Raw genomic sequence first — 21,641 nt, 5'->3', positions numbered from 1 at the left:
ACACATAACAAACATACTGAAAACATAGAGTTTTCACTATGAGCACTGGGCCCTGGCTAGCAGGATCCCAGTGAGACAGTGAAAACACCCTGACATACACTCACAAACAGGCCAAAAGTGGGGGTAACAAGGCTAGAAAGAGGCTACTTTCTCACACAACCCCCCCCCCCCCAAACGAAGGACAATAAGGCTAACCTTGGCCAGTTGAGACTTTATTGTCTAAGTGGTGATAAGTAGAGAGTAGCTCTGCAATAGACTGGTTACTCCCTTTATCATCCACTATATGGTTACTTCCCTGTGGGGATGTAAACCACCCTGTTTGAAGTTTTTTAGCTAAGCAACAATGTGAAGATATTTTGTCAGAGTTTCTATCAGTAAGTTTTAGTTTAGAACAGTGGGAATTGTCCACTGGACCTATTTCTAGTGATGAGAATGCCAGACAGGGATGCTGTCTCAGTAAAGCCATAGCTGGGCAAAAACTTTGTCCATATGGCTGGAAGAGAGAACAGGGATGCTGTTTCTCTTGATTTGGAGCAGGGCAGGGATGCTGTCCTATGAGCTCCACACTAGGGCAGGGATGCTGTCCTAAGTGTTGTGAGGCAGTGCAGGGTTTCTGCACTAAAGTTTCTCTGGGAGGGTTGGAGGGATGCTCCATGTTAACTAAAATGGTGCTCTTTTTCTCACCAATATGAGTTATCCCACAGAGAGGTACTTTCACCTCAGGGAGTACAGCTATGCCAGCTGATGATTCCCTTGGAACAGGTGCCACCCCAGGAGAGGTTTCTCCCACCACAGGAATGGTATCCTGAATGGCAGAGTGGTTAGGGGGTACTGTGATACCCTTTTTACCTGTTGATGGAGAGGGATCCTGAGTTTTCAGGCCTTCTCTCCTTTGCTTTTTCATTTCAGTAGAAATGAGAGGGAACAATTCCTCAGGGATACCCAGCATGGCTGCATGGGTATAAAACTCTACATCAGCCCAACCTGAGGCTTCTAGGTCATTACCTAAGAGACAGTCTACAGGTAAGCTAGGTGATACCACCACCTGCTTAGGGCCAGTAACTCCACCCCAACTAAACTGAATTATAGCTAAGGGAAGAAACTTAGTGGAGTTATGGACATTAATAATCTTATACTGTTGTCCAATGATGTGTTGTTCAGGAGCCACTAGGTTTTCAGTCACCAAAGTGATACTGGCACCTGTGTCCCTGTAGGCCTGAGCCTCAATGCCATTTATTGAAACTGTCTGCCTGTACTTATCCATTGTAAGGAGACAAGCAGCCAGTGTGGCAAGGCCAATGCCACTAGGTGTGACAGAAACTGTCTTGGGACTGACTACCCCAGTTTCTATGATGGACCCATAAGTGAACCCAACTACACCCTTAACTTGACTGTTGCCAGCAGTCCCACCACTAGTACCACTACTGTTAGGGGCACTAGAGCTTGATGTATTAGTGGTGGTAGGCTCAGGGGGTTTACCTGGACAGGACTTATCCCCTGGCCTATGGCCTCTGTTTTTACACTCAAAGCACCAAGGCTTTTTAATGTTTGCAGGTTGTGAAGAAGAGGAAGAATTTGTTTTACCCCCACCCCCTGAAGAGTGTTTAGGATTTGAAGAAGGATCTTTGGTTTTACCCTTATCACCATGCTTATCCTGAGATTTCTCACCATCTTTCTTCTTGCCATCCTTGTCACCACCTGTATGAAATTTTCTGTTCACTCTTGTTCTGACCCATTTGTCTGCCTTCTTCCCCAATTCTTGGGGAGAGGTCAGATCTGAGTCCACTAGATACTGGTGCAACAAATCAGACACACAATTATTAAGAATATGCTCTCTCAGGATTAAGTTATACAGGCTTTCATAGTCAGAAACTTTACTGCCATGTAACCACCCCTCCAAGGCCTTCACTGAATGATCAACAAAGTCTACCCAGTCTTGTGAAGACTCCTTTTTGGTTTCTCTGAACTTGATCCTGTACTGTTCAGTGGTTAAGCCATAACCATCTAGGAGTGCATTCTTAAGAACTGTAAAATTATTGGCATCACTTTCCTTCACATTAAGGAGCCTATCCCTACCCTTTCCACTGAAAGCCATAGGATAGCAGCCCACTGCCTTTGAGGGACCCCCTGTACAACACAGGCCCTCTCAAGTGCAGCAAACCACTTGTTAATGTCATTCCCCTCCTTATAAGGGGGAACTATCTTGTGCAGATTCCTAGAATCATGCTCTTTCACAGGATTACTATCTGTAATACTGTAGCTGCCACCATGGGGTCCAAACCCCAACCTCTGTCTTTCTTTTTCTAAGTCAAATGCTTCCCTGTCTAGATCTAGCTGCTTCAGCCTGGACTCTTCCCCTCTCAATCTATTGAGTTCCCTTTCTAACACTCTGTCTTCAGGGTGGGTGGGTTGGGCATGCTTAGACACAGAAGAATGGTGTGAATGGACAGAGGGAGACCTGTCCCTAACAGATGTCACTCTAACAACCTGGCCTAAAGGAGTAATCTCCCTACTGTGATGAGAACTCACATAAGTACCAGCCCTGCTAGGTGGCCTGCTAAGGGGCAGGTTGGGAAGGTCCCCATCTAACACTTTTACTGGGGCTACCCCAGAATCAGAGTGTGAACCATCAGCTAATCTGTCACCTGATGTGCCAGCTATGGCCTTATCATGTTCAATGAGCATATTAACTAACAATTCTCTAGAGGGATTCTTCCCTACCCCTAAACCTCTATCAATGCAGAGACTCCTTGCACCTTTCCAGCTAAGGAGGTCATAAGGAGAACTGGTCAGATCCAGAGTTTGACCTGTACCCGACATGATAGCAAAAAGTTTAAGGGACAGAAAAAGAAAGAAAAAGTTTCAGAACTTTTTAAGGAACAGGAAAAAAAACTTTTTCAACTTTTAAGAAACTTTTTGAAAGTTTAGAGGTACTTTCCAGCACTCAGCAAATAGAGTAAGAGAAGAAAAGCAAAACTTTTTGGTTAGGTGTACATACACTGAACTTGTTTTGTATATTTTTCTCCTATGAAAAGTACAATATGACAAAGTGGTAAGTAGTTGCAAGTACTTATCCCACCGCTGCACGACCAATGTAGGAGGCTGGCCTGGCTTGTAGTGGGTACCAAGGGGTACTTACACTTTGTACCGGGACCAGTTATCCCTTATTAGTGTAAAAGAGGTGTCTAGCAGCTTAGGCTGATAGAAAATGGTAGCTTAGCAGAGCAGCTTAGGCTGAACTAGGAGACGTGTAAAGCTCCTACTATACCACTGGTGTCATATGCACAATATCATAAGAAAACACAATACACAGATATACTAAAAATAAACGTACTTTATTTTTCTGACAATATGCCAAAAGTATCTCAGTGAGTACCCTCAGTATGAGGATAGCAAATATACACAAGATATATGTACACAATACCAAAATTATGCAGTAATAGCAATAGAAAACAGTGCAAGCAATGTATAGTCACAATAAATTGCAATGGGAGCACATAGGTATAGGGGCAACACAAACCATATACTCTAGAAGTGGAATGCAAACCACGAATGGACCCCAAACCTATGTGAGATTGTAGAGGGTCGCTGGGACTGTAAGAAAACAGTGAGGGTTAGAAAAATAGCCCGCCCCAAGACCCTGAAAAGTGGGTGCAAAGTGCACCTAAGTTCCCCAGAGAGCACAGAAGTCGTGATAGGGGAATTCTGCAAGGAAGACCAACACCAGTAATGCCACAACGATGGATTTCCGGACGAGAGTACCTGTGGAACAAGGGGACCAAGTCAAAGAGTCACGATCAAGTCGGGAGTGGGCAGGTGCCCAGGAAATGCCAGCTGTGGGTGCAAAGAAGCTGCCACTGGATGGTAGAAGCTGTGGATTCTGCAAGAACGAAGAGGGCTAGAAACTTCCCCTTTGGAGGATGGATGTCCCACGTCGTGAAGAAGCTTGCAGAGGTGTTTCCGTGCAGAAAGACCGCAAACAAGCCTTGCTAGCTGCAAGGGTCGCGGTTAGGGTTTTTGGATGCTGCTGTGGCTCAGGAGGGACCAGGATGTCGCCAATTGCGTGAGGAGACAGAGGGGGCGCCCAGCAAGACAAGGAGCCCACTCAGAAGCAGGCAGCACCCGCAGAAGTGCCGGAACAGGCACTACGAAGAAGAGTGAACCGGAGATCACCCGAAGTCACAAAAGAAGGTCCCACGACGCCGGAGGACAACTCAGGAGGTCGTGCACTGCAGGTTAGAGTGTTGGGGACCCAGGCTTGGCAGTGCACAAAGGAAATCCTGGAAGAGTGCATGTAAGGAAATGCCTCCTTGGCATGGTTATCCCCTGACTTTTTGCCTTTGCTGGTGCTATGTTTTGATTTGAAAGTGTGCTGAGGCCTGCTAACCAAGCCCCAGCACCAGTGTTCTTTCCCTAACCTGTACTTTTGTTTACACAATTGGCACACCCTGGCATCCAGGTAAGTCCCTTGTAACTGGTACCCCTGGTACCAAGGGCCCTGATGCCAGGGAAGGTCTCTAAGGGCTGCAGCATATCTTATGCCACCCTGGGGATCCCTCACTCAGCACAGACACACTGCTTGCCAGCTTGTGTGTGCTGGTGAAGACAAAACGAGTAAGTCGACATGGCTCTCCCCTCAGGGTGCCATGCCAACCTCACACTGCCTATGCAGTATAGATAAGTCACCCCTCTAGCAGGCCTTACAGCCCTAAGGCAGGGTGCACTATACCATGGGTGAGGGCACCAGTGCATGAGCACTGTGCCCCTACAGTGTCTAAGCCAAACCTTAGACATTGTAAGTGCAGGGTAGCCATAAGAGTATATGGTCTGGGAGTCTGTCAAACACGAACTCCACAGCACCATAATGGCTACACTGAAAACTGGGAAGTTTGGTATCAAACTTCTCAGCACAATAAATTCACACTGATGCCAGTGTACATTGTATTGTGAAATACACCCCAGAGGGCACCTTAGAGGTGCCCCCTGAAACCTTAACCAACTACCTGTGTTGGCTGACTGGTTTTAGCAGCCTGCCACACTCGAGACATGTTGCTGGCCACATGGGGAGAGTGCCTTTGTCACTCTGTGGCTAGTAACAAAGCCTGCACTGGGTGGAGATGCTATCACCTCCCCCTTGCAGGAGCTGTAACACCTGGCAGTGAGCCTCAAAGGCTCACCCCCTTTGTTCCAGCACCACAGGGCATTCCAGCTAGTGGAGTTGCCCACCCCCTCCGGCCACAGCCCCACTTTTGGCGGCAAGGCCGGAGGAGATAATGAGAAAAACAAGGAGGAGTCACTGGCCAGTCAGGACAGCCCCTAAGGCAACCTGAGCTGAAGTGACTCTGACTTTTAGTAATCCTCCATCTTGCAGATGGAGGATCCCCCCAATAGGGATAGGAATGTGACCCCCTCCCCTTGGGAGGAGGCACAAAGAGGGTGTAGCCACCCTCAGGGCTAGTAGCCGTTGGCTACTGCCCTCCCTGACCTAAACACAGCCCTAAATTCTGTATTTAGGGGCTCCCCTGAACCTAGGAAATCAGATTCCTGCAACTTACGAAGAAGAGGACTGCTGAGCTGAGAAACCGCTGCAGAGGAGACGGAGACACCAACCGCTTTGGCCCCAGCCCTACCGGCCTGTCTCCCTCCTTCAGAAGAAAACTGCTCCAGCGACGCTTTCCCCAGGACCAGCGACCTCTGAATCCTCAGAGGACTGCCCTACTTCCAAAAGACCAAGAAACTCCCGAGAACAGCGGCCCTGTTCAACAAAGACTGCAACTTTGTTTCCAGAGGAGCAGATTTAAAGACCCCTGCAATCCCTGCAAGAAGCGTGAATCTTGCAACACTGCACCTGGCGACCCCGACTCGACTGGTGGAGAAACAACGCTACGGGGAGGACCCCCCCCGGCGACTCCGAGACTGTGAGTAACCAAATTTGTCCCCCCTGAGCCCCCACAGCGACGCCTGCAGAGGGAATCCCGAGGCTCCCCCTGACCGCGACTGTCTGAATCCAAAATCCCGATGCCTGGAAAAGACCCTGCACCCGCAGCCCCCAGGACCTGAAGGATCGGAACTCCAGTGCAGGAGTGACCCCCAGGAAGCCCTCTCCCTTGCCCAGGTGGTGGCTACCCCGAGGAGCCCCCCCCTTGCCTGCCTGCATCGCTAGAGAGACCCCTTGGTCTCCCATTGAAACCTATTGAAAACCCGACGCGTGTTTGCACACTGCACCCGGCCGCCCCAGTGCCGCTGAGGGTGTACTTTCTGTGCTGACTTGTGTCCCCCCCGGTGCCCTACAAAACCCCCCTGGTCTGCCCTCCAAAGACGCGGGTACTTACCTGCTGGCAGACTGGATCCGGGGCACCTCCTTCTCCATTGAAGCCTATGTGTTTTGGGCAACACTTTGAACTCTGCACCTGACCGGCCCTGAGCTGCTGGTGTGGTGACTTTGGGGTTGCTCTGAACCCCCAACGGTGGGCTACCTTGGACCCCAATTTGAACCCCGTAGGTGGTTTACTTACCTGCAACAACTAACATTACTTTACCTCCCCCAGGAACTGTGAAAATTGCACAGTGTCCACTTTTAAAATAGCTATATGTGTTTTATGTAAAAAGTATATATGCTATTGTGATTATTCAGAGTTCCTAAAGTACTTACCTGCAATACCTTTCAAATGAGATATTACATGTAGAATGTGAACCTGTGGTTCTTAAAATAAACTAAGAAAATATATTTTTCTATAACAAAAACCTATTGGCCTGGAAATGTCTCTGAGTGTGTGTTCCTCATTTATTGCCTGGGTGTATGTACAACAAATGCTTAACACTACTCCTTTGATAAGCCTACTGCTCGACCACACTACCACAAAATAGAGCATTAGAATGATCTCTTTTTGCCACTATCTTACCTCTAAGGGGAACCGTTGGACTCTGTGCATACTATTCCTTACTTTGAAATAGTGCATACAGAGCCAACTTCCTACATTGGTGGATCAGCGGTGGGGTACAAGACTTTGCATTTGCTGGACTACTCAGCCAATACCTGATCACACGACAAATTCCAAAAATTGTCATTAGAAATTGATTTTTGCAATTTGAACTATTTTTCTAAATTCTTAAAAGTCCTGCTAGGGCCTTGTGTTAGTCCCTGTTTAGCATTCCTTTTAGAGTTTAAAAGTTTTATGAAAGTTTGAATTAGAACCTAGAACTAGTTTTAGATTCTTAAAAAATATTCCAACTTTTAGAAGCATAATGTCTAGTGCAGAGATGAATGTGGAGGAACTCGACCTCACACCTTACCTCCATCTTAAGATGAGGGAGCTAAGGTAACTCTGCAAAATAAAGAAAATTACAATGGGCTACAGACCTTCCAAACTACAGCTCCAGGAGCTTTTGGCAGAGTTTGAAAAAGCCAACCCCTCTGAGGATGGCAACACAGAGGATGAAGATAGTGACTTGGAGGAGAATTCCCCCCCTCCAGTCCTACTTAGGGAGAACAGGGCTGCTCAAGCCCTGACTCCAAATATACTAGTTAGAGATGCTGTTTCCCTCACAGGAGGGGCCAGCACATCTGAAATCTCTGAGGTTAACTCCAGTGAAGAGGACATCCAGTTAGCCAGGATGGCCAAAAGATTGGCTTTGGAAAGACAGATCCTAGCCATAGAAAGGGAAAGACAAGAGATGGGCCTAGGTCCCATCAATGGTGGCAGCAACATAACTAGGGTCAGAGATTCTCCTGACATGTTGAAAATCCCTAAAGGGATTGTAACTAAATATGAAGATGGTGATGACATCACCAAATGGTTCACAGCTTTTGAGAGGGCTTGTGAAACCAGAAAAGTGAAAAAATCTCACTGGGGTGCTCTCCTTTGGGAAATGTTCACTGGAAAGTGTAGGGATAGACTCCTCACACTCTCTGGAAAAGATGCAGAATCTTATGACCTCATGAAGGGAACCCTGATTGAGGGCTTTGGATTCTCCACTGAGGAGTATAGGATTAGATTCAGGGGGGCTCAAAAAACCTCGAGCCAGACCTGGGTTGATTTTGTGGACTACTCAGTGAAAACACTGGATGGTTGGATTCAAGGCAGTGGTGTAAATAATTATGATGGGCTGTACAATTTATTTGTGAAAGAACACCTATTAAGTAATTGTTCAAATGATAAACTGCATCAGCATCTGGTAGACCTAGGACCAATTTCTCCCCAAGAATTGGGAAAGAAGGCGGACCATTGGGTCAAGACTAGGGTGACCAAGACTTCCACAGGGGGTGACCAAAAGAAAGGGGTCACAAAGCCTCCCCAGGGGAAGAGTGTTGAGACATCCAAAAACAAAAATAGTAAAGAGTCTTCTTCAGGCCCCCAAAAACCTGCACAGGAGAGTGGGCCCAGAGCCTCTTCACAAAACAATTTTGGGTACAAGGGTAAAAACTTTGATCCCAAAAAGGCCTGGTGTCGTAGCTGTAATCAGCCTGGACACCAAACTGGAGACAAGGCCTGTCCCAAGAAAAGTACCACTTCTAACTCCACTCCAGCTAACACTGGAATGGCTAGTCTCCAAGTGGGATCAACAGTGTGCCCAGAGCAGATCAGGTGTCACACTGAAGCTACATTAGTCTCTGAGGGTGGGGTGGATTTAGCCACACTGGCTGCCTGGCCTCCTAACATGCAAAAATACAGGCAGCAGCTCTTAATTAATGGGACAAGTGTAGAAGGCCTGAGGGATACAGGTGCCAGTGTCACTATGGTGACAGAAAAACTGGTTTCCCCTGGTCAATACCTGGCTGGACAAACTTATCCAGTCACCAATGCTGACAATCAAACTAAAGTACATCCCATGGCTCTGGTAACTTTAGAGTGGGGAGGGGTCAATGGCCTGAAACAGGTGGTGGTCTCCTCAAATATCCCATTAGACTGTTTGCTTGGAAACGACCTGGAGTCCTCAGCATGGGCTGAGGTAGAACTGAAAACCCATGCAGCCATGCTGGGTATCCCTGAACTGGTGTGTGTCAAGACAAGGGCACAGTGCAAGGCTCAGGGTGAAAAAGTAGAGCTGGAGTCTGGAAAAAGGGCCCAGCCTACCAAGAGGAAAGGAAAGTCAGCTGGGAAACCGGCTGCAACACAACAACAAAAAGAGAACCTCTCTTCTCAGGAAGAAGTTCTGCCCTCTGAGGGAACTGAGCCTATGGAGTTAGAACCTTATCAGGTTGAGCTCTTAGGCCCAGGGGGACCCTCAAGGGAGCAGTTGTGTAAGGGGCAAGAAACCTGTCCCTCTCTTGAAGGCCTTAGGCAGCAAGCTGCTGAAGAGTCCAATGGCAAGAAAACTGGAACACATAGGGTCTATTGGGAAGATGGGCTCCTGTACACTGAGGCAAGAGATCCCAAACCTGGTGCCACTAGGAGAGTGGTAGTGCCTCAGGCGTTCAGAGAGTTCATACTGACCTTAGCCCACGATGTTCCCCTTGCTGGGCATTTGGGACAAACCAAGACGTGGGGGAGACTAGTCAACCACTTCTACTGGCCCAACATGTCCCAGAAAGTTAAGGAGTTTTGTGTCTCCTGTACCACCTGTCAAGCCAGTGGTAAGACAGGTGGACATCCAAAGGCCCCCCTCATTCCACTTCCAGTGGTGGGGGTCCCCTTTGAAAGAGTGGGTGTGGACATAGTGGGACCACTTGAACCTCCCACAGCCTCAGGAAATATGTACATACTAGTAGTAGTGGATCATGCTACTAGGTATCCTGAAGCTATTCCCCTTAGGTCGACTACTGCCCCTGCAGTAGCCAAGGCCCTCATTGGTATCTTTACCAGAGTGGGCTTCCCTAAGGAGGTGGTGTCTGACAGAGGTACCAACTTCATGTCAGCATACCTGAAACACATGTGGAATGAGTGTGGAGTGACTTATAAATTCACTACACCCTATCATCCACAAACTAATGGCCTTGTTGAGAGATTCAACAAGACATTAAAGGGCATGATCATGGGGCTCCCAGAAAAACTCAAAAGGAGATGGGATGTCCTCTTGCCATGTCTGCTTTTCGCTTACAGAGAGGTGCCTCAGAAGGGAGTAGGGTTCTCACCCTTTGAACTTCTGTTTGGCCACCCTGTAAGGGGACCACTAGCTCTTGTGAAAGAAGGCTGGGAGAGACCTCTTCATGAGCCTAAACAAGACATAGTGGACTATGTACTTGGCCTTCGCTCAAGGATGGCAGAGTACATGGAAAAGGCAAGTAAAAACCTTGAGGCCAGCCAACAGCTCCAGAAGTTTTGGTATGAACAAAAGGCTGCAATGGTTGAATTTCAACCAGGGCAGGAAGTCTGGGTTTTGGAGCCTGTGGCTCCCAGGGCACTCCAGGACAAATGGAGTGGCCCTTACCCAGTGCTAGAGAAGAAGAGTCAGGTGACCTACCTGGTGGACCTAGGCACTAGCAGGACCCCCAAGAGGGTGATCCATGTGAACCGCCTAAAACTCTTCCATGATAGGGCTGATGTGAATCTGTTGATGGTAACAGATGAGGACCAGGAAGCTGAGACTGAACCTCTCCCTGATCTCCTCTCATCAAACCCTAAAGATGGCTCAGTGGATGGAGTGATCTATTCAGACACCCTCTCTAGCCAACAGCAATCTGACTGTAGGAAGGTCCTGCAGCAGTTTGCTGAGCTCTTTTCCCTAACCCCTGGTCAGACACACCTGTGTACCCATGATGTGGACACAGGAGACAGCATGCCTGTCAAAAACAAAATTTTCAGACAGTCTGACCAAGTTAAGGAAAGCATCAAGGTGGAAGTCCACAAGATGCTGGAATTGGGAGTAATTGAGCACTCTGACAGCCCCTGGGCTAGCCCAGTGGTCTTAGTCCCCAAACCTCACACCAAAGATGGAAAGAGAGAGATGAGGTTTTGTGTGGACTACAGAGGACTCAATTCTGTCTCCAAGACAGATGCCCATCCCATTCCTAGAGCTGATGAACTGATAGACAAATTAGGTGCTGCCAAATTCTTAAGTACCTTCGACTTAACAGCAGGGTACTGGCAAATCAAAATGGCACCTGGAGCAAAAGAAAAGACAGCATTCTCCACACCTGATGGGCATTATCAGTTTACTGTTATGCCCTTTGGTTTAAAGAATGCCCCTGCCACCTTCCAAAGGTTGGTGAATCAAGTCCTCGCTGGGTTGGAGTCCTTTAGTGCAGCTTATCTTGATGATATTGCTGTCTTTAGCTCCAACTGGCAGGATCACCTGGTCCACCTGAAGAAGGTTTTGAAGGCTCTGCAATCAGCAGGCCTCTCTATCAAGGCATCCAAATGCCAGATAGGGCAGGGAACTGTGGTTTACTTGGGACACCTTGTAGGTGGAGGCCAAGTTCAGCCACTCCAGCCCAAGATCCAGACTATTCTGGACTGGGCAGCTCCAAAAACCCAGACTCAAGTCAGGGCATTCTTTGGCTTGACTGGGTACTATAGGAGGTTTGTGAAGGGATATGGATCCATAGTGACAGCCCTCACAGAACTTACCTCCAAGAAAATGCCCAAGAAGATAAACTGGACTGTAGAATGCCAACAGGCCTTTGACATCCTGAAACAAGCAATGTGCACAGCACCAGTTCTAAAAGCTCCAGATTACTCCAAGCAGTTCATTGTGCAGACAGATGCCTCTGAACATGGGATAGGGGCAGTTTTGTCCCAAACAAATGATGATGGCCTTGACCAGCCTGTTGCTTTCATTAGCAGGAGGTTACTCCCCAGGGAGCAGCGTTGGAGTGCCATTGAGAGGGAGGCCTTTGCTGTGGTTTGGTCCCTGAAGAAGCTGAGACCATACCTCTTTGGTACTCACTTTGTAGTTCAAACTGACCACAGACCTCTCAGATGGCTGATGCAAATGAAAGGTGAAAATCCAAAACTGTTGAGGTGGTCCATCTCCCTACAGGGAATGGACTTTATAGTGGAACACAGACCTGGGACTGCCCATGCCAATGCAGATGGCCTTTCCAGGTTCTTCCACTTAGAAAATGAAGACTCTCTTGGGAAAGGTTAGTCTCATCCTCTTTCGTTTGGGGGGGGGGGTGTGTGTAAGGAAATGCCTCCTTGGCATGGTTACCCCCTGACTTTTTGCCTTTGCTGATGCTATGTTTTGATTTGAAAGTGTGCTGAGGCCTGCTAACCAAGCCCCAGCACCAGTGTTCTTTCCCTAACCTGTACTTTTGTTTACACAATTGGCACACCCTGGCATCCAGGTAAGTCCCTTGTAACTGGTACCCCTGGTACCAAGGGCCCTGATGCCAGGGAAGGTCTCTAAGGGCTGCAGCATATCTTATGCCACCCTGGGGATCCCCTTTCCTTTGTCCAGTTTCGTGCCAGAGCAGGGCTGGGGGATCCCTGAACCGATGTAGACTGGCTTATGCAGAGATGGGCACCATCTGTGCCCATCAAAGCATTTCCAGAGGCTGGGGAAGGCTACTGACACCTTTTTCCAAAGGGAGAGGGTGTAACACCCTCTCTCTGAGGAAGTCCTTTGTTCTGCCTTCCTGGGCCAAACCTGGCTGGACCCCAGGAGGGCAGAAACCTGTCTGAGGGGTTGGCAGCAGCAGCAGCTGCAGTGAAACCCCGGGAAAGGCAGTTTGGCAGTACCCGGGTCTGTGCTAGAGACTCAGGGGATCATGGAATTGTCTCCCCAATGGCAGAATGGCATTGGGGTGACAATTCCATGATCTTAGACATGTTACATGGCCATGTTCGGAGTTACCATTCTGACGCTATACATATGTAGTGACATATGTATAGAGCACGCATGTAATGGTGTCCCCGCACTCACAAAGTCCGGGGAATTTGCCCTGAACAATGTGGGGGCACCTTGGCTAGTGCCAGGGTGACCACACACTAAGTAACTTAGCACCCAACCTTTACCAGGTAAAGGTTAGACATATAGGTGACTTATAAGTTACTTAAGTGCAGTGGTAAATGGTTGTGAAATAACGTGGACGTTATTTCACTCAGGCTGCAATAGCAGGCATGTGTAAGAATTGTCAGAGCTCCCTATGGGTGGCAAAAGAAATGATGCAGCCCATAGGGATCTCCTGGAACCTCAATACCCTGGGTACCTCTGTACCATATACTAGGGAATTATAAGGGTGTTCCAGTATGCCAATGTAAATTGTTGAAATTGGTCACTAGCCTGTTAGTGACAATTTGTAAAGAGAGAGCATAACCACTGAGGTTCTGGTTAGCAGAGCCTCAGTGAGACAGTTAGGCATCACACAGGGAACACATACATATAGGTCACAAACTTATGAGCACTGGGGTCCTGGCTAGCAGGGTCCCAGTGACACATAACAAACATACTGAAAACATAGAGTTTTCACTATGAGCACTGGGCCCTGGCTGGCAGGATCCCAGTGAGACAGTGAAAACACCCTGACATACACTCACAAACAGGCCAAAAGTGGGGGTAACAAGGCTAGAAAGGCTACTTTCTCACAACCATTTGAAACGTTGCCAAACTACACAAACCTGTTGTATTCTTAACTGGTAGTGGATTTGTAAGGTATGTTGTCATTGATCCTTGACAGTAGAGCACATTTGGGCAGACCCTGTACAGTACTGTCAGTAGACCAAAGCATCCCTGTTACACTTTCAACTGGCAACAGACAGCAATGTATTATCCTTGTTGTGAATCCTTTGTCAAGCAATTATATATAGTAAACACTTTCCATATTTCATAAGTGGTGTTGTAGTGAGCCAGAAGGAAGTGTGGCTGTTGCACGCTGTAAGAATATATCGTCATAACAATAGTTTTGAATATACCCAATGGAAATATTACTGGTTGGTGACTTTGGCATCTCCTCTCTTTTATTGGCTAGAGCTAGCAAGAGAGCATCCCAAGTTTGGCATCCCCTCGTCCACTTTTTGTCGATGTAGCCCAGTGAGATTGTCATTTTCCTGCAGTTACCCGTCTCAGGTGTAGTTAACTCTGCAAGCCATGGTGATCCTGTTTTTGGCCAGGACATTTGCTAAGTCAGCAAATGTATGTGCAGAACAGCTTTTTTTGATTTGGGTAAATGTCGCAGTATATACGATCCCGGGCTGCACGTAAGGTGTCTATCACTAACATCCTTTTCCAAATATTCATTGACCATTCCCAGACCACATGACAGAAATTTGCACTTGTGGTTTTGCTTATGGAGCAAAAGACCCCAGCACAATTGAATTCTCTACCAATATATGTATGGGACAGACAGAATATGCGCACATATTTAAATTGGATCAAATTAAACCTGGAATTACAGGACACTTTTTGACAAAAGGAGTAAGTCGACATGGCACTCCCCTCAGGGTGCCATGCCAACCTCACACTGCCTATGCAGTATAGATAAGTCACCCCTCTAGCAGGCCTTACAGCCCTAAGGCAGGGTGCACTATACCATGGGTGAGGGCACCAGTGCATGAGCACTGTGCCCCTACAGTGTCTAAGCCAAACCTTAGACGTTGTAAGTGCAGGGTAGCCATAAGAGTATATGGTCTGGGAGTCTGTCAAACATGAACTCCACAGCACCATAATGGCTACACTGAAAACTGGGAAGTTTGGTATCAAACTTTTCAGCACAATAAATGCACACTGATGCCAGTGTACATTGTATTGTGAAATACACCCCAGAGGGCACCTTAGAGGTGCCCCCTGAAACCTTAACCAACTACCTGTGTAGGCTGACTGGTTTTAGCAGCCTGCCACACTCGAGACATGTTGCTGGCCATATGGGGAGAGTGCCTTTGTCACTCTGTGGCTAGTAACAAAGCCTGCACTGGGTGGAGATGCTATCACCTCCCCCTTGCAGAAGCTGTAACACCTGGCGGTGAGCCTCAAAGGCTCACCCCCTTTGTTCCAGCACCACAGGGCATTCCAGCTAGTGGAGTTGCCCGCCCCCTCCGGCCACGGCCCCACTTTTGGCGGCATAATAATGCCGGAGATAATTAGAAAAACAAGGAGGAGTCACTGGCCATTAAGGACAGCCCCTAAGGCAACCTGAGCTGAAGTGACTCTGACTTTTAGGAATCCTCCATCTTGCAGATGGAGGATCCCCCCAATAGGGATAGGAATGTGACCCCCTCCCCTTGGGAGGAGGCACAAAGAGGGTGTAGCCACCCTCAGGGCTAGTAGCCATTGGCTACTGCCCTCCCTGACCTAAACACACCCCTACATTCTGTATTTAGGGGCTCCCCTGAACCTAGGAAATCAGATTCGTGCAACTTACGAAGAAGAGGACTGCTGAGCTGAAAAACCCCTGCAGAGAAGACGGAGACACCAACTGCTTTGGCCCCAGCCCTGCCGGCCTGTCTCCCTCCTTCAGAAGAAAACTGCTCCAGCGACGCTTTCCCCAGGACCAGCGACCTCTGAATCCTCAGAGGACTGCCCTGCTTCCAAAAGACCAAGAAACTCCCGAGAACAGCAGCCCTGTTCAACAAAGACTGCAACTTTGTTTCCAGAGATGCAGATTTAAAGACCCCTGGAATCCCCGCAAGAAGCGTGAGACTTGCAACACTGCACCCGGCGACCCCGACTGGTGGAGAAACAACACTACAGGGAGGACCCCCCCGGCGACTCCGAGACTGTGAGTAACCAAAGTTGTCCCCCCTGAGCCCCCACAGCGACGCCTGCACAGGGAATCCCGAGGCTCCCCCTGACCGCGACTGTCTGAATTCAAAATCCCGACGCCTGGAAAAGACCCTGCAACCGCAGCCCCCAGGACCTGAAGGATCGGAACTCCAGTGCAGGAGTGACCCCCAGGAAGCCCTCTCCCTTGCCCAGGTGGTGGCTACCCCGAGGAGCAACCCCCTTGCCTGCCTGCATCCCTAGAGAGACCCCTTGGTCTCCCATTGAAACCTATTGAAAACCCGACGCGTGTTTGCACACTGCACCCGGCCGCCCCAGTGCCGCTGAGGGTGTACTTTCTGTGATGACTTGTGTCCCCCCCGGTGCTCTACAAAACCCCCCTGGTCTGCCCTCCGACGACGCGGGTACTTACCTGCTGGCAGACTGGAACCGGGGCACCACCTTCTCCATTGAAGCCTATGTGTTTTGGGCACCACTTTGAACTCTGCACCTGACTGGCCCTGAGCTGCTGGTGTGGTGACTTTGGGGTTGCTCTGAACCCCCAATGGTGGGCTACCTTAGACCCCAATTTGAACCCCGTAGGTGGTTTACTTACCTGCAAGAACTAACATTACTTTACCTCCCCCAGGAACTGTGAAAATTGCACTGTGTCCACTTTTAAAATAGCTATATGTGTTTTATGTAAAAAGTGTATATGCTATTGTGATTATTCAAAGTTCCTAAAGTACTTACCTGCAATACCTTTCAAATGAGATATTACATGTAGAATTTGAACCTGTGGTTCTTAAAATAAACTAAGAAAAGATATTTTTCTATAACAAAAACCTATTGGCCTGGAATTGTCTCTGAGTGTGTGTTCCTCATTTATTGCCTGGGTGTATGTACAACAAATGCTTAACACTACTCCTTTGATAAGCCTACTGCTCGACCACACTACCACAAAATAGAGCATTAGAATTATCTCTTTTTGCCACTATCTTACCTCAAAGGGGAACCCTTGGACTCTGTGCATACTATTCCTTACTTTGAAATAGTGCATACAGAGCCAACTTCCTACAGTGCACAGGAGCCGAAGCAGCTGCAAATCACGCGGTATCCAGCAATGCAGTCTGGCGTGGGTAGGCAAGGACTTACCTCCACCAAACTTGGACTGAAGAGTCACTGGACTGTGAGAGTCACTTGGACAGAGTTGCTGAGTTACAGGGAACACGCTCGTCGTGCTGAGAGGGGACCCAGAGGACCGGTGATGCAGTCTTTTGGTGCCTGCGGTTGCAGGGGGAAGATGCCGTCGACCCACGGGAGATTTCTTCGGAGCCTCTAGTGCAGAGAGGAGGTAGACTACCTCCTCAGCATGCACCACCAGGAAAACAGTCGAGAAGGCGGCAGGATCAGCGATACAAGGTTGCAGTAGTCGTCTTTGCTACTTTGTTGCGGTTTTGCAGGCTTCCAGCGCGGTCAGCAGTCGATTCCTTGGCAGAAGGTGAAGACAGAGATGCAGAGGAACTCTGATGAGCTCTTGCATTCGTTATCTAAAGAATTCCCCAAAGCAGAGACCCTAAATAGCCAGAAAAGGAGGTTTGGCTACTTAGGAAGGAGGATAGGCTAGCAACACAGGTAAGAGCCTATCAGAAGGAGTCTCTGACGTCACCTGCTGGCACTGGCCACTCAGAGCAGTCCAGTGTGCCAGCAGCACCTCTGTTTCCAAAATGGCAGAGGTCTGGAGCACACTGGAGGAGCTCTGGGCACCTCCCCTGGGAGGTGCAGGTCAGGGGTCTGTGTCACTGAGGCTCTGCTAACCAAAACCTCAGTGCTTATGTTCTCTTTGTCTTTCAAATTGTCACTGCAGGCTAGTGACCATTTTTAACAATTCTAATTGGCACACTGGAACACCCTTATAATTCCATAGTATATGGTACCTAGGTATGCAGGGTATTGGGGTTCCAGGAGATCCCTATGGGCTGCTGCATTTATTTTGCCACCCATAGGGAGCTCAGACAATGCTTACACAGGACTGCCACTGCAGCCTGAGTGAAATAACGTCCATGTTACACTGCACTTAAGTAACTTATAAGTCACCTATATGTCTAACCCTCACTTAATGAAGGTGAGGTGCAAAGTTACTAAGTGTGAGAGCACCCTGGCACTAGCCAAGGTGCCCCCACATAGTTCAGGGCAATTTCCCCGGACTTTGTGAGTGCGGGGAGACCATTACATGTGTGCACTACATATAGGTCAATACCTTTATGTAGCTTCACAATGGTAACATGTCTAAGATCATGGAATTGTCCCCCATGCCAAATCTGGTATTGGGGTGCCAATCCCATGCATCCCCGGGGCTCCAGCATGGACCCCGGGTACTGCCAAGCCAGCTCTCTGGGGTTTTCACTGCAGCTACCGCTGCTGTCAACCCATAGACAGGCTTCTGGGGCAGTCCCAGGAAGGCAGAACAAAGGATTTCCTCTGAGAGAGGGTGTTACACCCTTTCCCTTTGGAAATAGGTGTTAAGGGCCTGAGAGGAGTAGCCTCTCTTGGCCTCTGGAAATGCTTTGAAGGGCACAGATGGTGCCCTCCTTGCATAAACCAGTCCACACCAGTTCAGGGATTCCCCAGCCCCTGCTCTGGCGTGAAACTGGACAAAGGAAAGGGGAGTGACCACTCCCCTGTCCATCACAACCCCAGGGGTAGTGCCCAGAGCTCCTCCAGTCTGTCCCATACCTCTGCCATCTTGAATGCAGAGGTGTGAGGGCACAATGGAGACCTCTGAGTGGCCAGTGCCAGCAGGTGACATCAGAGACCCCTCTTGATAGGCTCTGACCTGGTTAGGTAGCCAATCCTCCTCTGAGGGCTATTTAGGGTCTCTCCTGTGAGTTTCTCTTCAGATAACGAATGCAAGAGCTCACCAGAGTTCCTCTGCACTTCCCTCTTCGACTTCTACCAAGGATCGACCGCTGACTGCTCCAGGACCCCTGCAAAACCACAAAAAAGTAGCAAGAAGACTACCAGCAACATTGTAGCGCCTAATCCTGTTGGCTTTCTCAACTGTTTCCTGGTGGTGCATGCTCTGAAGCCAAGAAGAAATCTCCCGTGGGTCGAAGGAATCTTCCCCCTGCCAACGCAGGCACCAAACTTCTGCATCACTGGTCCTCTGGGTCCCCTCTCATCTTGACAAGTGTGGTCCCTGGAACACAGGAGCTGGATCCAAGTGGCCCAACAGTCAAGTGGTCCTTCTGTCCAAATTTGGTGGAGGTAAGTCCTTGCCTCCCCACGCCAGACAGTAATCCTGTGTACTGTGTGATCTGCAGCTGCTAGGGCTTCTGTGCACTTTTGCAAGACTTCCTTCTTGCACATCACAGCCCAGGTCCCCAGCACTCCGTCCTGCATTGCCTAACTCGCTGAGTTGGACTTCGACTTTGTGGGACCCTCTTTTGTTGTGCTGAGACGACTGCCGTGCTCAGATTTCCTGAACGCCTGTTCAGATGCTTCGGCGGGTGCTGTCTGCTTCTGCGTGGGCTCTGTCTCTTGCTGAGCCTCTGTCTCCTCCTCCAAGGGGCGACCTCCTGGTCCTTGGCAGCACCCATTATCTTCAACCGTAACTCTTGCAGCTAGCAAGACTTGTTTGTGGTCTTTCTGCGTGGAAACAACTCTGCATCCTCCAGCACGCCATGGGACATCTTAAAGGAGAAGTTCCTGGCACCTTCTGTTGTTGCAAAATCTTCGGCTTCTTCCACCCGGAGGCAGCCCTTTTGCACTTTCATCCGGGGTTTAGTGGGCTCCTGTCCCCCCTGACACTTGCGTGACTCTTGGACTTGGTCCCCTCCCTTTGCAGGTCCTCAGGTCCAGGAATCCGTCTTCAGTGCTTTGCAGTCAGTTGTTGTCCGTGCAGAATCCCCTATCTCAACTTTACTGTCTTTCTGGGGTAGTAGGGTGAATTTACTCCTACTTTTCAGGGTCTTGGGATGGGGTATCTTGGACACCCTTAGTGTAAGGGATAACTGGACTTGGCACAAGGTGTAAGTACCACAAGGTACCCACTATAAGCCAGGCCAGCCTCCTACAGACATCATCTGCACCAACCAGGAACCCGCATCCATCTTCTTGGGTGCAGTACTGATTGTTGTTCTTCACTGGTGGTTCTTCTTTTGCACCTTCATCCTGGTTAGCAGGGGCTCCTGTTCCCCCTGGACTCTTCAGTGCTTCTTGGACTTGGTCCCCTTCTTCCACAGGTCTTCAGGTTCAGGAATCTATCTTTGGTGTCTTGCAGTCTCTTCTGTGCGTTGCTATTACTTACTTTTGGTGTTTTCTAATACGCCCAGCACCCCTCTACACACTACACTTGCCTAGGTGGGAAACGGACATTCGCATTCCACTATTTTAGTATATTATTTGTGTTCCCCCTAGGCCCATTTCTGACTATTGTGATTTTCACTATTTGCACTGTTTTTTGGATACTAGTGTATATATTGTGTATTTTACTTACCTCCTAAGGGAGTATAGTCTCTAAGGTATATTTGGCAAGTGTGACACCAAAATAAAGTACCTTTATTTTCCTACCACTAAGAATTTTCTTTCATGTTTGTAAGTACTGTATGAATGTAGTGATATTGTATGAGTTTCGCATGTCTCCTAGTTATGCCCTGGCTGCTCATCCACACTCCCACTAGAGATCCTGGCTTCTAGACACTGTCTACATACACTAATAAGGGATAACTGGACCTGGTATAAGGTCTAAGTACATGTGGTACTTACTACAAACCGGGCCAGCCTCCTACACAGTGTATTTCCCATGTCAGTGTATCTGTGTGTATGTCCCAATATCACTAAATTCTCTTTGGAGTGCTACCATATTCCCTGATGCATTTTGTGCTCCTGTGTCCTTGCATTCGCTCCAGGCTCAGCATATCCCCTGTCTCATTGCCCCTGTAGTCTCTGCCTCTATACCATTGTGATCCATCTCCAGAGACCAAGGTTATCTCTGGTCTGCACATCTTTTATCTGAACTATTACACATGTCCAGCCAGGTGGGTGTACAGTACAACCTCTAAAATTGTATTATTAGTTTAAGATTTAACTCCCCTGGGAATAGAGTCCAAAAATGGCACAAAGCTTTCTAATGTAGAGGAAACCCTCTATTTTCACAAAATGACCTCTCATGTTGTCAACGTGATTTAATATGGCATAAATCTAAGAGATTCTGCTAGCAGTAACAGGATAATACAGTTTTTTAATTTTATCCAAAAATGCATATGCTTCATTTACAAAATAATAAAATATTAAAGAAAATGTGTATCTCTACTTGTAGAATTTCATTCATCTTCACATGGTTCCTTCCTCTTCTTTGGCAGAACAATTCGTGATCGGTCCAGGGATTGAAGAGCCCACCATTCCAGTGGCTCCTCCACCAGGTAAGCAAAGACGTTGCCAGGGTAGGAAGTAGAAAATTGAGAGCACATAGGAAGCAAGTCATAGGATATGGGCGCTCACAGTGAGTCAATATAATAGCATTAACATTCCAATTTTAACATGGTGCTCCTGGCAAGAGGATCTTCCTAACTCCTCTAATGTTTCCAGGGAAACTCACAATGACAAAACCACAGCTGTCAGGGCACCCATGAATATATAATCCCAAGTAAGTAATGTATCAATATGTAATGTATAATGGCATTAATACCATGGAGAGTTTCAAGCTCAATTTATTCTTCAACAGAAAAGTTCATCATAGTAACCACAGAATTGTCCTTTGACATCCATGTTCATGTAGTAAACACAGTATTGAAGTCAGTATCCATGTAGCACATACAGCCACAGCCAGTTTCAAGCTCAATTTATTCTTCAACAGAAAAGTTCATCATAGTAACCACAGAATTGTCCTTTGACATCCATGTTCATGTAGTAAACACAGTATTGAAGTCAGTATCCATGTAGCACATACAGCCACAGCCCTTTGACATCCATGTTCATGTAGTAAACACAGTATTGAAGTCAGTATCCATGTAGCACATACAGCCACAGCCAACACGTGTTTCGTCCTATGAGAACAGTACTCT

General features: G+C 48.2%; 1 protein-coding gene across 1 annotated transcript in view; it reads left to right on the top strand.

The window, feature by feature from the left end:
* The window catches only part of NPHS1 (NPHS1 adhesion molecule, nephrin), a 201,363-nt gene that overhangs the window by 142,222 nt on the left and 37,500 nt on the right, over window positions 1–21,641 (top strand). Inside the window, exon 24 of the mRNA XM_069201119.1 lies at window positions 18,929–18,969. Coding sequence (XP_069057220.1) covers window positions 18,929–18,969 — 41 coding nt within the window. The remainder of the gene's footprint in view (window positions 1–18,928; window positions 18,970–21,641) is intronic.

Source organism: Pleurodeles waltl, chromosome 7 (assembly GCF_031143425.1).
Source record: "Pleurodeles waltl isolate 20211129_DDA chromosome 7, aPleWal1.hap1.20221129, whole genome shotgun sequence".
NCBI lineage: Eukaryota > Metazoa > Chordata > Amphibia > Caudata > Salamandridae > Pleurodeles > Pleurodeles waltl.
This window is presented reverse-complemented; position numbering and strand designations above follow the sequence as displayed.